The 17,111-nt window shown below is 38.9% G+C and overlaps 1 protein-coding gene across 1 annotated transcript in view; it reads left to right on the top strand.

The window, feature by feature from the left end:
- The first annotated feature begins 8,748 nt into the window (after positions 1-8,748).
- The window catches only part of ppm1j (protein phosphatase, Mg2+/Mn2+ dependent, 1J), a 28,725-nt gene continuing 20,362 nt past the window's right edge, over positions 8,749-17,111 (top strand). Inside the window, exon 1 of the mRNA XM_017697851.2 lies at positions 8,749-9,197. Within this exon, the coding sequence (XP_017553340.1) occupies positions 8,923-9,197 (275 nt within the window). The 5' untranslated portion in view covers positions 8,749-8,922. The remainder of the gene's footprint in view (positions 9,198-17,111) is intronic.

The following is a 17,111-nucleotide window of genomic DNA, read 5'->3' as shown; positions in this document are numbered from 1 at the left end:
GGCTTTAAAAGAAAGTCCATCTGGACTGGACGACTCTAAACGTTCTTGCTGGAGCTGTTTAGTTTTAAGAAAGTCCTATTAGCCTCGAATACGTTCGCGAGCTAACACATCTCCACCTGTGTGTGTGGAGGCACTGTTATTGACGCATGCGCTCTCCGTGTACTGCACTAATTTCCTAATGAGTGGATGGGGGGGGGGGGGGGGTTGCGAGAGAGCAGCACTGCGTGACTTTCTGAAATCTAACGTAGTTGCGGTTTATTCTCATGTAAACAAATTTGCGCGGAAACCCAATGGCCAATTATCGACATCGGCAAAAATGATCGCGGTTAAAAAAATTATCGTACGATAAGTCGATAATGTAATTATCGCGACAGGCCTAGATGGAATTAGTTTTATTCCATCCGTTTTTACATAAACAGGGGATGTAAACATTTACAGAGTGTGGCTAATGACTCCGGCAGATCTGACGATGACAGCATTAGCTAAAAGGAGAGAACCAGAAGGACACACAGACACGGCAGCACTCTTAAACAGTTTGGCATCCCTCCGCTCCACTGACCACAAACTTGAGTGACCGTGTGAGAGCAGCGGGACGACAGCACCAGCGTCTCAGTTTACTATAATTCCCTGTGTCCATGGACCCCTGGATCTGCTGCCTTTATCTAGGGGGGGACATTACCTACCAAAAGCTAAACTGAACAAGTGAGTTTTCAGCCTAGTCTTAAAGATTGTCCCGAACAGTTTCTGGAAGTTCATTCCAGAGTTGGTAGCTATAAATGACTGAAAAACTGGACAGTGAAGACAGTGAAGAGTGTCCTTTCAAAAGTAAGGAGAGGAACCAATACCAAATGTTTATAGGCTTGTAAGTTCACTATCAAGCAGTTGAATTTTCCCAGTGGGGAACAGCATGTGTGTGCCCCAGTACAAAGGACATTTTTACGGCTCCAGCCAAATGCTTTTACGTTTTACACTCCAGCCAAATGCTGCTGCAATACAGAAAAGAAAAAAAAACATTTGGAAAGTACATTGATAGCAAGATTAATGAAAGGTCTGCCTGTTAAAAATGAAATGTAACAATAATGAATTTACCAAGAAGAGTAAATCTGGACAGTATTGCAGCCCTCTTTCAATGTCTATAGCTTTTATCTTGGTTCCTGAAAGCCAGGACAAACACCCTGAGGTAAACACACTGAGGTAATACTTGTTTAAGCTATGAAAAGCAACACATTCAATATGTTCCGTTGAGATATAAGCTTTATTTGCAATTTTGATCGCCACTCAAACAACATAAGCATAATACCACTGTTTTGTCATCCATGTCTAAATAATGAAGTAAGGCAACGCCCTTAATAAGCAGCCTACCTCATCGCTAGAAGGTTAAGTCATGGTAGCTCTTGGTAAAGCTAGCAACCTCTAATAGCAGTTTTAGGAGTGTGGTTTGTATTGATGTGTGTTTGTATTGATGGGAGACGGATCCAAAGATTGAAAAAAAAAGTAATTCCAGTGTTGCAGTTCACTACTTAACTACAACAGCATCTTGAATTTTGACCAATGTACCTTTAATATCTTTCTGTAAACTTCAGAGCTCATCCTGGTACTGCATTCAGCACTCGCATCACCAAAGACAAGTGATCCAGTTCAACTGGCAGCTAATTATGACCACAACGTGTTTCACAGATGAAGCAATATGCTTTGGAGTGAGTTTTTCCACACGTCCCTCATCAGTCAGACATGACATATAGACATAAAGTCATAGTTTCATTTCATTCTAATGTGTTGGTCTACAGAGCCAAAATGACAAAAACTGTCACAGTTTCTTTTTTTACAGGCCGAACAGTATGTTCTTAAATTTAATGTATAATAATAGTACATTGCAGCATATTGATGAGCACATGCTTTTTGCTCAGCATCTTGTCTGTTGGTTTGATAGACAGCTTTGAATTTAAGTAGCTGCATATGTGCAGGCCTGCACCCTTTTTTAATTCTAGAAAGGCACAATGCACTATGTCTGTGTTATTAAACCTGTCAAATAATTATAAAATCCTCCATAATTTGCATTAAAAGAGAACTTTACACTCCACTGTGCTGCGGTCATATTGAATAGCATTCTCAATCTGACTGGGAATTTAAACGTTCGTTCCTTGTCTATTGGCAATTTTCCAACCTATAAATGCAAAAATCGCACAAAATCCATATTGCAATCACAGACTGGTTCTGGAGTTTCGTAAGAATATGAAAAGAGGCAGTTCAGGGAAAAGGAAAGTTGGTATGGTGACAAATGCCTTTTGGTAAACTTGGTCCACATGGTAAAAATGCATTAATGAAAAACTTTTTTCTCATCAGGTGGAGAATATCATACTTACACTACTGTTCAAAGGTTTGGAAGGATTTAGGAGCAACAACGGCACACCAACAGAGCGGTAGACCATGCAAACTCACAGAGCGGGGCTGCTGAGACCTGTAGCTCATAGGATATTAAAGTCACTTATGCTCCATTGCATCACTCACTACAGAGGTCCAGACTGCCTCTGGACACAACATCAAGACAAAAACTGTGAGTCAGGAGCTTCATGAAATGTGTTTCCATGACTGAACAGCTGCACACAAGGCTAAGTTCACTATACGCATAGTCCCAAGTGCTGGAGCTGTGGAAATGTTCTTTGGAGTGATAAATTATGCTTCACTATCTGGCAGTCTGATGGACTGGGTTTGGTGGAGGAGAGATAACGGTCTGTTTTTAGGGTTTTTTTCTCAGCCCTTTAGTTCCAGTGAAGGGTAATCTTAATGCTGCAGCATACTAAATACATTTTAGACAATTACATGCTTCCAACTTTGTTTCAAAAACTTGGGGAAGACCCTTTCTTGTTCCAGCATGACTGTGTCCCTTTGCACACAGTGAGATGTATAAAGTCATATTTGATGAGTTTGGTGTGGAGGAACTACGTAACCCCACTGAACATCTTTGGGATGAAATGAAAAGCTCATTGGGAGCCAGTTCCTGACCTCACAAATGCTTAATTTACTGAATGGGCTCAAATTCCCACAGACATAGTCCGAATTCTTTTGGAAAGCCTTCCCAGAAAAGTGGAGGCTGTTATAGCCACAAAGCTCATATACTGTGGGTGCAATGGTCAGGTTCACTTACTTTATGCCATGTAGTGTATGAAAGTACTGCAGCATGGTCTTAGTTAGCAATGTAAACAATTACCATGCTGTAGAGCCCAAGCAACAAAAAGACTCAATCTATTCCTTTGTCTAATAGACTAGACAAAGCCTGTCTTCAACAGCACAGAGCAGTATTTTGAGACAAAACATGTTAGGGTCTCTGATATGACTGATTTATTATGATCTCTTATAGCTCTTTCTCCATAAAACCCTTCCTAGGCACCATTAATTCTAGACTAGCCAATCCTTCATGGCACAGCAGTATTGAGTCTGTATTCATCTTCAAGGTCAGGCCCAGGTTCAAAAAATCTACTTTGCATTTGCTAGCCTTGTATTATGAGGATTTCAAGCCTGTGATTTTATGGACTCAAGCAGGGTGAACCATTGGTGTATTTTTGCACTGGGGGGGTTTCATTCACAACAGTCATCAAATATACTCATTGTACTAAATATAATAATTTAGGTGATGCAGTACAACAGCCTGCACTACAGAAAGAGCGAAGTGGATTGAAACGCAGGAAGGAGTGTCTACCTTTAGCACTTCAGTAGCACTTTCCCTTAACCTCTTCTGGTATAGCCTGCTTTGCTTTCCAGCCCACCAAATTGCCTGAACATATAATTTGATGGAATTCAAAGCAGGAAAACATGTTTCTAATCAGCCAGAGTTATTACTGTTGTTTTGTTATAATTGCATACGTACATAATTACAGTTACATAATGAATTACAGCTACAAGACAGCATTTGCAATTTTTTCCCATTTCCATATTGCCAAACAGTGACAAAATTACGGAAAACAAACAAAAAAATCCCTTATGTAGGAATAATTGGAAGCCTAGTTAATGTGTAGTGTGATAATCATGAAATGGTTTCTCATAATTATGACTTAGACTCATAATCATACCTGAGAGCCTCATAATAATTACAGCATGTTCTCTTAATTATGAGATGCTAAGTCATTATTATGAGGTACTAAGTATGACTTAATAAGTTATTATTATGAGATACTGTGCTGTTATTATGAGATATTAACCCCTTAGAATCCCAGGTTTATGACATACTAAGGTTTATTATTCAGTAACTACACAGACCACAATGCACGCTAGCTGAGTTATTCTTAGGTTATAGAGGTGTCTAGTAAAACTGACATATGGTAGTGTGTTAGTGTGTGTTGTGCTGGTACAAGTGGATCAGACACAGCAGTGTCTCTGGAGTTTTTAAACACCTCAGTGTCACTGCTGGACTAAGAATACGCCACCAACCAAAAATATCCAGCCAACAGCGTCATATGGGCAGCATCCTGTGATCACTGATGAAGGACTAGAGGAAGGATGACCAACACAAACTCTGCAGCAACAGATGAGCTACAGTCTCTGACTATATATCCACAAGGTGGGCCAACAGGGTAGGTGTGTCTAATAGAGTTGACAGTGAGTGGACACTGTGTCTGATCCACTCATGCCAGCACAACAATGTAATATGCCACCACCAGTCAGTGTAATTGTAGTGCTAAGAATGATTCGCCACCCAAATAATACCTGTTCCGTAGTGGTCCTGTGGGAGTCCAATCAGAATCACTCAACTCAGTCCTTCTGCTTGTCTAAGTGTTTCATCAAATCTAAGAGTTATGTGATGCCATCGGGTTACAAAATTCTGTCACATAAGGCACACATTTCAGATGTGAAACTGTGTAGTATGAGGAAATTGCACTTTTGACAGTTTGCTTTACAGGTGCTTTATGTTCATCTTTCCTTTTTTGTTTACACACACTGGATGAAGTTCCAGACTGACAAGTCTGACAGATATGAATTGTGACAAAGCAAAGGGGTCCATCAACCAACCACACCAGCAGCCATACTTTCATAACAGTGGCACTTCCATAATTGCATCCATTTTCACACATATGAAACTCATGCCCTTATTGACTGGAGATTTCAAGGCTGAGAAAAACAGAATTTATATGAAATATGTTCACAGTGTCTAGACCTGTAATGCAGTCAGTTACCTTGACAGGAAAAGAATACTCTCAGAATAATGGTACTACCTAACCTCATGTTGTCCATTTTCACAGCTTCATGAACTTCATTACTGAAGATTTCATGAATAACAAAAACACACATGTGAAATATGTGCAAAATCTAGGACTGTAATGAAATCAGTTACCTTGATTTAAGACAATATAACTCTATAAATATTATAGACCTCATCCCAGCACCTTTATTCAGATTCTGGGGAAATTGAGTTCTATTGAGTAAAGGGTCTGTAAAACCAACACATTTACATATATCCACCCATTCAGCCTATAATAAATTAGCTAAGCCTATTCACAATGAAGTTTAGTAGAGTTTCAGCATGGACTGCTGTTTGAATGCTGCTCAATACCAAGCGGCCAATCAGAACAGAGTTCATTTATAAATATCAATTTGCACAGTAACAAAACAGCCTGTTTAATTATGTGGAAATATAAAGAAAGGTTTGAAATGCCTATGTAAAAATGAATAATGGCTGCTTTGCCATATTCACACAAAACAAATAACTAAATGCAAGAAAAATCTAGGATAAGGGTTCTGGGTTACGGCATCATCTATCAATGGCTGTGATATCATTGGCTCAGACCATCTTGCTGAAGACGTTTGTTGCAATCATAGAACATCGATGTCTTTTAATTAGTTATTCATTTTAATGAGTTATTTCTGTTGATCTGCCGCAGCTTGTCTGATATTAATCAGGCAAACATTCATATCCAACATTCATCCCATTAAAACCATGTGCTTGCAAGTCCGTTTTGAATTAGTTTCAAAGCATGTTTAGGCCAAAAACTGGTCTAAAAAAAAATCTTTAGGCCAAAAAAGTTAGGCACTTTCTCCAAGCTAACGGTGAGGCTAGAAGCCAACGGCATGCAATCAATGCAGCCCTACAAGAGTGCGTTATGAGTGGGTTATCAGTTATGCATGTAGGAGGCGCAGCCTGGATGACACATCAGAAATGTAACCCTCTTTACCCAGGCAGAAACAAAAATCTAGCACCTCTTCGGGACTGTGTTACAGGAACACAATAAACACTGGAGCAAACCATCACAGTCCTCAGTGTATTTGTCACCTGTTTGTTTAAGTTATAAAGGATATATTATATATAAATATATATACACTTTAGAAGAAGTTCCTTGGGGAGTTTGGAGACTAGGTGTTTGAGGGCAACTCTGTTTCAGACGAAGCGCTTGACTTTAAACTGTTCTGGAAGTGTGGAGAGAAAAATGAGCCTCAAATACAACCATTAGTAGCATCTCCTGGGGCTTCACTCATGTTGCTGTCAACGTTGCACCCCCGCAGGAAGTTAGTATCAAAGGACCCATTTTAAAGCAGCAAGATGGTTTTCATTATGAGAGCCTTAATGTGTCACATTTCATATCCACCAACTGCTTACAAGTGTAAATCCTCACAAATGCAAACATGAGACAAAACTGAAATCTTGTTTCATTTCCCTTCATCTGAAGACAAGGATTCTAAACAGGATATTTAACATTCCTTGACAAATCAAGCAGTAGGTCATCTTTTATTTTTATCATAAATTGACCAGACCAAGCCGTCATCATCATCATCAGCAGCAGCAGCAGTATTAATAGTAGTAGTAGTAGTAGTACTAACAGTAGTATTGTTTTTGTTGTTGTTATTGTTGTCCTTATTATTATTATTATTATTATTAAATCAAGCAGTAAGTCATATTTTCCTTTATGAAATTACTAGACCAAGCTATTATTATCATCATCATCATCATCATCATTTGTAGTAGTAGTAGAATAGTAGTAGTAGAAGACACAGTACTAGCAGTGATAGTATTGTTGTTATTACATGTTATTAAATCAAGCAGCAGTTCAACTTTAGTTTCTATTACAAACTGACCAGATGAAGATGTTATCATCACTAATACCACCATCATCATCTTCATTGCTAGCAGTAGTACAGCAGTAGTAGAGGTACTAGCAGGGTTGCTATTATTACTGTATGAAGTGTTATTAAATCAAGTAGTATTTCAACTTTAATTAAAGTTTTATTACAAACTGACCAGATGAAGATATGTTACCATTATTAATGTCATCATCATCATCATCATCATCATCACCATCATCATCATTTATAATAGGAGAAGAAGTAGTACTAGCAGTAGTGTTATTGTTGTCATTGTTGTTGCTGTTATTATTATTATTAAATCAAGTAGTAGGTCCTCTTTTATTTCCTTGGAATGACTAAACCAAGCTATCATCATCATCATCATCACCATCATTAGTAGCAGTAGATAGTAGTAGAATAGTAGTAGTAGAAGATCTAGTGCTAGCATTGATAGTATTGTTGTTGTTATTAAATCAATCAGCAGTTCTACTTTAATTAAGATTTTATTACAAATTGACCAGATGAAGATATGCTACCATCACTTGATAGCAGCCAAATAGATAACATTACTGATATCTTGATAATCACTATCATCAGTAGAAGTAGTAGCACAGCAGTATTAATGTTGTTGTTACTGATGCCAATTTTTAAAAGAATTCTGCATAATTCAGTTGCTATGATGTAAACAGTCATGCAGAGCATTTTGGATTTTCTTTAGAGCGGTCATGATAGCAACCAAGGGTCACACTGTTTACAAAGCAAATATATCTGATTCATTTACAATCCTAAGTGACCAGTGATTGTGTCTTCAGTGTTTTACATGTCATGTTGATAAGGGTAAAACAGTGGTCAATCTGAAATAAAAAAAGTTTTCTTTATACTATTTTGCCTTATAATGCCCGCAAACTATCATAAAACAATGTCTCAGGAATCAGGCCTGAATGTCTCAGGTTAACACCTTGGCCTTCTACGCTGTAGGCTGGGGTTCAATCCCCCGCCTGGGTAAGCACCCTACACTATACCAATAAGAGTCCTTGGGCAAGACTCCTAACACCACCTTTGCCTACCTGTGTAAAACAAGCAAATTGTAAGTCGCTCTGAATAAGAGCGTCAGCCAAATGCTGTAAATGTATATTCATAACCACTTCATGTAATAACTTTCTGTGATGTCGCTTTTAGAGGCTTTCAACTCTGCCACCACCACTGTGAACAATTCACTCAGTTTCTCTGAATGGAACTTTTCACATCAAACCCCTCAGAATGTCTTTGTTTACATCTTAACCATTGAATTATGGAGAAATGCAACAATTCTTCTTTTATCAGCTTTTTTTTTATTTGTTCAGATGATATGCTTCCAACACTAATACCATCATCTTTAGTAACAGCAGGTGTTGTAATATTGTAGTAGCAATAATAGAAGAACTGACCAGGGCATATTATTAATTATAAATAATATTAATACTATAAATGATTATTAAACCAATCGTATGTGGATTTGTAAATATCTTGACTGATTTCATAGTTATCATTAGAACCAAGTACTGTTTGATTTATGTATGTATGTGTGTATGTATTCACTGTGCTCTGTCCTCGCCCCTTTTCCTCACTTCTCCCTCCACTGCCCCTACTGGACCTGCTGTGGTCCGGCTGCTGCCCTCCTGCTTCTCTGTCCAGCCCCTCGGATGACAGCCACTCCTGCCTGGTGAGGATTTTTATTATTTTTTTTCCGCTGTGAGGAAAACACAGCGTGTCAGAGCGTCACATGGCTCGGCGGTGATCGCTTCCTGCATCGCATCTCCTCCGCTTCACTCCGCCTTTGCTCTCGGCTGTCGGCGCCGCTTCTTGCCCTAGACCTGCGAGCGCGGCGCCGCGATGATCAGCAAAGTTAAGAACGCCATGTCCTCGCTGGTGGGCGGCATTCTTCCGCACGGCCACCATCACCATCACCACCATCAGCAGCAGCAGCAGCAGCAGCCGGGCGCGCAGGGCTGCGGGGCGGACGCGCTGCCTCCTCGCTTCCCCTACAGCCGGCCGGACTTTCTGGAGCTCACGCCAGAGCTGCTGCAGTACTCGAGCGAACACGGCTCCAGACCCGTGATCACGCCGAGGCGGGACAGCGCGCTGCCGTGGCGAACCGGATACGCAGAGTGAGTCACTGTCCTTCCCCCCCACCCCCAAAGCACGGCGACCCCGGGGGCGCAGGTACATGTAGCAGGCATCAAATATGTGTTCGCTGGGCTCGGTGCTTTTGCGTGACGTGCACGGTCTCTTGCTGCATGCCACATTGAGCCAAGGGCAGCCTGGTGGTGCTTCCTGGTCGTGCCCGAGCTTTGTGCACTAGCTCTCGGTGGGCTGCAGTCGACAGCAGGGTAGCATCAAAATAGCGATTTAAAGCCCAGAGTTCAGCAAAACTGCGCCATAGGTGCGTTTTGGTACGTCCACGCTAAGCGTTCAGCGTAATACTGTGTCTGTACGTGTGCTCGTCTTTTGTTCTCTCACTAGAGCCCAGCACATCCTCACAGTCTCCCCACAAAAAAGTGTGATGAACAGAATCTGGTCACATGATTTTCAGTGTGCAAGCTGCAACGGTCCAACAGCAAGACCAAAATCAAGCTTCTGCAGCCATTCATGGTGAGGGGATGAATGAATCTGCCACCTGTTACAAAGACATTCTGTTTCTCTAGGGATTAAAGGATGTTTTGGACCCTCTGCTAGCCCGCCGTCAGTGTGAACAGGGATTAAAAGCATGTAGATTACAGATTAGCCCACATTTTGCATGGAGATGTACGTTTGCTCTGACACACTTTAACAAGATTATGGTAAATAAAGTGTTATTGCATCAGTGCAATCTATTATGTTTGAAAATGCTCCCAGCATGCTTTGAAAAGACAATGCCACCATCTTGGAATTGCACATTTTTTGCACCATATTCCATCATCGTGCAGCTGTTTTGCTTTCTTGAGCCTTTCGCCGCTGTTAGGCTGTGGTGTCAAACTATGACACGCACAAATACAACAGATTTTATTTCTTGTTGTCTTCTTACAAGAAAGTTGTGATAGGAACCAGGCGTCCGAAGTCTGCGCAAGCTAACTCAAAGAAGGTTTTTACGTGACATGATTGTTAATAAATTTACTGATGCCTGATACGTTTCTTTACGAAAGCTCTGAAGAAGAGGTTCTGGCCTACAAAGTATTTTCAAGTGTTATTCATTGGAGAGAGATACATGCAGGATGCAAGGCAGAGTAGAAAATATATTTCTTCAGATTTACCACTGTTTTACCATTATTAGCTTAATGCATACAAGATGAGGCCTGTGGTTTTACTGGTCATCAAGGTCATGAATAAAGTGGCTATATTTGCCTTGTAGACATTGTGACCCCTGGTTCGTTTCACCACCACTGTAAAGAAAAATATGTTGGTAGGTTTCAATACAAAGAAGCATTTTACATCAGAACACTCTGAAGGACTTTGTTTACATCTCATCGACTGAATTATGCAGAAATTTTGAAAAATAAGGGGGAATCCAGTTAACATACACTCGAGAAGGACATGCATGAGGAAAAAAAAACTGCATATAATAAGGATTTCCATTCCAACCCACAGGGGCCTCCACTGGTTTACATTTTTGTATTTCTCCCAGAACACCTGAGCCAGGGATCCATCATTGTGGAAACTTGGTTACCTGGTTCAGGTGTGGAAAGACGTAAGATAACTGAAAATCCTTGAGCCTGAAAACTTGTCATAGACTAATATTGGCAAAGCTTCTGTCTCCCTTTACACATTTTCCTAATGTGAAATCCCATGAGGATTAAAGGAATTGTTGGGAATTACATACAATTATTGAGTGTGATGCCATCCGGTAAATTCTGTCAAGTCTTAATGCAATAGGAACTACAGATGCAGTTGGGATAAGACTGTGTCAGCCCATGGTTGTGCAGAGAAAGAAAGACAGAGAGAGCGAGAGAGAGAGAGAGAGAGAGAGAGAGAGAGCAGACTAATACAGAGGAACACTCAGAAAACATCCCACTTAGCCTCAGGTTATTTCATCCATTTTTAAACACAACATAAGCAGTGAGCCCTGTATTTGGGGAGGTCACTATGATGACAGCAATCGAAAGAGAGTCCATCTGTTACGTGTTGAGCAAACAAAGCTTATATTTTATCATTCTAACTAAATACCAAAAGGTTGGCCAACAAATAACTGTTAATACCTATTGAAGGTGTGTCAGAACTTGCAGACACCCATATACATGTAGATATCATGAGGTTAGGAACACATGGTAACATTCAAATGTTTTCAATAATAAAAAAACAACGTTGTTGCAGATAAATGTATAAAGTGATTGTAATATCTTGCCAGTATTCTATTAGTTTAAGATCATTCATAGAAAGCTGGAAAAATGAAGAAGTTATTGATGAGGAGCAGAGCTGTAGATGATTCCATCTAGAAATGTATAGCATAGTGACTGAACTAAAACTAGTGCAGAGAATGTATGATCTTAAAGCAAACAGGTCCTTCTGGTCAAATAGCTATTTATGAAAACTTTGTGACATGAAAAATACTGCAGATAAGTATAGTTTGTAATTTAGTACAACTTCAATGGAACTCTGCAAAACAGACCTGCAATGAGAACAGAGAAGCCAGTAATTTAGTCAGAATTACTGGGTTAAGAAATGGTGGAGTGTTATTGAGGAATATTTAATGCCCGACGCATGCTGTACTGGCCATCTGGACGATGGAGCTGTTTTCATTTCCAAAGCTGGAAAAGTTTGGGATTAATCGCTGTGGAAGACCACACTAAGAGGTGAAGAAGAGGGTGCAGGCAGGATGGAGTGGTTGGAGACGGGTGTCAGGGCTGATGTGTGACAGAAGGATAGCAGCAAGAGTGAAAGGGAAGGTTTACAAGACAGTAGTGCGTCCTGCTATGATGTATGGTTTGGAGACTGTGGTTCTGTCTAAAAGACAGGAGGCTGAGCTGGAGGTGGCGGAGATGAAGATCCTGAGATTTTCGTTGGGAGTGACAAGGATGGACAAGATTAGAAATGAGCAGATCAGAGGGACAGTGAAGGTGGAGCAGTTTGAAGATAAAGCCAGAGAGGTCAGGTTGAGATGGTTTGGACATGTGTTGAGGAGGAATAGTGGATATATTGGTCAAAGAATGTTGGGAGATGGAGCTGCTGGGTAGAAGGAGAAGAGGTAGACCTCAGAGAAGGTTTATGGATGTAGTGAAGGTGGACATGGAGATGGTTGGTGTAAAAGTAAAGGAGGCAGTGGATAGGGCAAGATGGAGGCAGATGATCCGCTGTGGCGACCCCTAAAGGGAGCGGCCGAAAGAAGAAGAAGAAGGAAGACCACACTAAGACAAAGACGTTCACGTTCACAGACAGCCTTATTCTGGCTCTAAGGGAAGCTAAGCTTTCTGTGGGTTACAGAGAAATGTTAAGATCAGTTAGCTAGCTTGTTAACTTACCTGCTAACAGTTAAACAGGACTGTAGCTTACTACACCCACATTTGATTGAAACGTTATGTGTAAATGCAAATATTAGTTCACTCACACACCCTTTATTTGTATTTTTTCACTGAAGTTTGCTGAAAGATCTTGTGTAAAGAACCTTGGCACTGATTAGTTCCTTTGTTAGCTTTAGCATTAGCTCATCTGGAAGGTTAGCTTCTGTGGCTTAGCTTTTATCAAATTATATATGAGAATCTACCTCTTTAATATCACATTACTTATAACGTAGTGACAGAAACCTAGACGATTGCGGATGAGAGAGTGTATGGTTTAATAGTAAACCAAGCAGCCAAAGCCAAAATGGACAAAACACAAAGAGAAGTCAGAGTTCAGGTCAAATGTCAAAACCACCAGCAAAAGTACCAAAAAGGGACAGGCAAAAGACGTAGTCAAAATATGAAGCAAAAAGGTCAAAAACACAAAGGTCAAACAAAGAGACCGCTCACTAGTTTCAGGGGAAACAATACCCCACACTGGTAGTATCTAAAGCCCGGGCTTTTGTACTCTAAGCTAAAATGAGACACAGGTGATAACAGTTAGAATTTGGGGGATTGCAAATCTTGATAGGAGCCAGCTGGAGTCCAGAGTCACATGATCTCCCAGCGCATTCTGGGAGTTCAAGTCCGATCAAGGAGTCCAATGCGTGACATTACTAAATGATTTCCCTGGTGCAATTGATGTAAACATGCGTTCAAGAAAATCTTTTTGTTTGATTTAAATGGGCCTAAATTTATATTTTATCAGTTTTCAAATGTATGTTTGTATGTTCATTTGGCTTGTTTGGTAAAAAAGTTTTCAGCATTCTGTAATTGGCCTCATGCACATATAAGGAACTCTTGTAGTTTTTCTAGAACCATTTTTGAAAATTGCCACTGCTGCATTCTGTGGTCAACAACTTATGTATATTGCCAATCAGTTGCTAATGAAGAAAACAAGTTAGGAAAGCTCTGGGCAGGAGCACGTCAGCTAACCTAACTGTGCTTTCAGTGAGCAAACTCACAACTCAATTTAGCCATTAACTGTGAATTTCTCAATAGATTCAGAGCACTGCAGAGGTGCCTGAGTTCATGATCGATTAATGCTTGTGGATTGCAAGCATATGCAATAATTGCTTTCATAAGAAAGACTAGCAAGCTATCCCAATGAATGATATGTCAAGGTTTTCCTCCACTTTTCTAATACCATGAACAAAGTTAACAAATTGATGGGTTCAGTCTTGGACATCTGTGACATTACTCTGTAGTTATACTATACTTCTAAATATTACATTCATCACCTGAAAAGGTGAGACCCAGCATAATTCAGCTTTTAGAACTACTGCTAAGCACAATAACCTTCCTCTTTTAGTCTGTGAAGTTCAACAGGAAACTTGTTAAATGTTTTAGGAGGATTTTAGAGCATGTTTCTAAACTCATTTGTGATGGAAGAGGTATTTCCTTTTTTCTGTTGTCACATGTCTGCACATTTCTTGTAAACCAGCTGGCCCCTACAGCATCACTGATTTCATGACTGAGAAAATACGGTTGCTTGTGGAAAGCTTTTATCTACACATTTTAGCTTCCTTTTTCTAAGTATACTTACCACTCGCCCTTCTGAGCTACCACAGAGCAACGGTGGTGAAATGTATTTCATTGTTGGTGAAACAAAACCTTGTACCTCCATTTTTCATTTTTTTTAGTTTTTTGCACAATTTGAAAATGCAAACTGCCCTTTACACTATGTCACAACTTCATAATTCACAGTCCAGTAGAAATAGCCCTAAAAGAATACAATCTCTGTACATTAACCCACACTGGAAGTTGAGACTGTTTATCCTTCTTCTGTAAAGTTACATTTTTTTGGAGCTGGGTCATTCTACAGAGACGTTCATTTTTGTGTTCCTAGAATTTACAGATATATTACATTTAAAAAATATGTTAGATTTACAATTTATTTATATTTTAAAATAAAAAATAAGTTATTTTTTTACAATTAAACCTTCTCAATTTCCGTTGTGCTCAATAAAGTATGTATCTATCTATCTATCTATCTATCTATCTATCTATCTATCTATCTATCTATCTATCTATCTATCTATCTATTTGTCTATCTAGAGCATCAATTTAACAATATTGGTTTTTTAATCAATCATCTAGAATTCGAAGCACCACAGATATGCTCGTGCCACATTTTGAAGTAAAAAACACATTTTAACTGCAATAATCTATACATGACTATGAAATATATGCCAAATAAATATTACAAAATAAATTATTAAATTTGTGGTCCCCAGAAGTCGTATCACTAGTGTTACCACGTAACACAAAATCTCTAATTTTAAAATAAAAATCACACACTGCAATATACATAAGCTGTTGACTTGGTACATGGTAAGTCCACTGTGTCTTATCAGTTATCAGAATTTTTTCCATTAGCTCCTGCTTTCATATAAGCTTTTAGTTGAAGTCACTGGTATGACCTACTTTATTGTTAGATAATTGTGAAAAACTAGAATGCAAATGGATTAAATTACATATTTTAGTGGATGTTCCTTGTTTGACAGGATGTGGTTCGATGCTCTGTAGCAGCCGTTTTGTAAAATGCGTTTTTCATGAAAATGTCACTGGTGTTACCTTTCTCATGTGTAGCACCAATGACGATTGGTAACACCAGTGACAGCTATTGGTAGATAGAAAAGTGTATGTTTCTGTAGAATGACCCAGATAGAAGGTGTTGTTCTGACAATGATGATATGTTAGGCAAGCTAGATTTAATCGGCAACAGATAAGTGGCAATACACTTGGATTGCTTCCTTTTGGCCGCAATGTTTCTGTTTCTTTTTTCAGTGATGTTTTTCATATTTAAAGAAAAGTTTTGGCAAAAAATTAAATTTGCATAATCTTGTACTCACCCAAAATATTGTCACAGACATGTTTGATGTCTGATTTTTTCCCTTTTTTGTTTTTAGTCATAGAACTAATAGAAATAATCATAGATATGTAGTACAAATTAGTAGAAGCCTATGTCACCCTAAATCTTTTCATTATTTGTCACATTTGTTTGTTTTTTTTTGTTTATTATTTGTAATAGTTGCTCCATTAAGCTTGTAGATTTAGTGCAAAACTAAAGGAGCAAACTCTAGACACCATAGCCAGTTGATTGACTACTGTGGTAAAGAAAAAACCTGCAAATTAGACTTTGTTTTTTGTTGTTTTTACCAAATCACATGTTGAACCTGTCTAAGAAAAGGTGTAATCTACGCTTATGAAATGAGGGAACACATTATGTGGAAATGAGGGAATACATTCTTCTGCTGTACCATTCTGAAGAATGTTGCTGGCTCAGGGGTGGGTGATTTTTTTGGGGTGAAAAATATAATACCATGATACTTGATGAATTTCCACAATTCACAATAAGCATGATATTATTTTGTTATGTAATATTTCACCAAATACTTTTTAATATGACAGAATGAGTTTCAATCCAAGTAAACAGGACTGACTGTGCTCTCGTTGTAATGATGGATACATATCGATCAGTGTTTTTTAAGTACTGACTAAATATGGCCTAGAAAAGCAAACTATGACATCATTTATCATGATAAAAGTGATAAAACATCAGCATAGTGCTTACCTTTGCCTGGGCAAACTAGTTACTTTTTCAATCTCTTTGAGGTCAACATGAATTTACTGACGGCATGCTATAATCATCCCCCCAATGCTTAACAATATCACAGCAATAACAGCACTGCATTATGCTAAGTATTTGCAAGAATGTCTAGAGCAGTAAGAAAGTGGATCATAGTTCAAGTTGGTTTGTTCGAGTAACAGTTGTTGCGCAAGTAGTTCTTTGTACATATGTTCTCTAAGTATCTCTGCTTCATGTGCTCCACATTCTCATGGTTATATTTGCCCTTGAGACTGTATTTTGTCCTTTTGTTCATTTTTTTAAAGGTTGAAGTTACTGTATTAGAAAGTTTGCTCTTCTTGATGCATAGTCATTCCAGGAATGCAAGTCGTTAGCACTTTTGAAAACTGTGCTCTTCTGAAACTGTGCTGACCTACAGGTTTCTCTGACCGGTGAAAGGTGATTTAATTATAGTAGAAGCTATAATCATCCCCCAATGCTTAACAATATCACAGCAATAACAGGACTCATCTTTATGTTGCTCTTCCTTGTATTGCTTTAAAGGGGAATTCCACCAATTGTTCAAAATTTCTGGTTAATTTAATGGTTTAGACATAAACAAAGTAAATCAGAGTGGTTTAATGTGAACTGCTCCGTTCTAAAGAAACTTACCCAGTCAGATTTGTTCACAATGGTGCTGAAAGGAGGCAGACCCAAAGCATTTAATGTCTGTTAAAGCTACATTACAGAATGCCTGGTGCTTGAGACATTGTTTTATGATAGTTTTAACACGTGCTTTTGGGCTATAATAGCTTCAGTTAATGGGAGGTACATGCCAAGCTATGTAGTCAAAATTTATCCAAATAAAACCTAATAACAACATTTTTACCACTAATTTACCGTTATCAATATTATATAGAAAAGCTCAGAAGGCATTTAAA

This window comes from Pygocentrus nattereri, chromosome 26, assembly GCF_015220715.1.
Source record: "Pygocentrus nattereri isolate fPygNat1 chromosome 26, fPygNat1.pri, whole genome shotgun sequence".
NCBI classification, from domain to species: Eukaryota; Metazoa; Chordata; class Actinopteri; order Characiformes; family Serrasalmidae; genus Pygocentrus; species Pygocentrus nattereri.
This window is presented reverse-complemented; position numbering and strand designations above follow the sequence as displayed.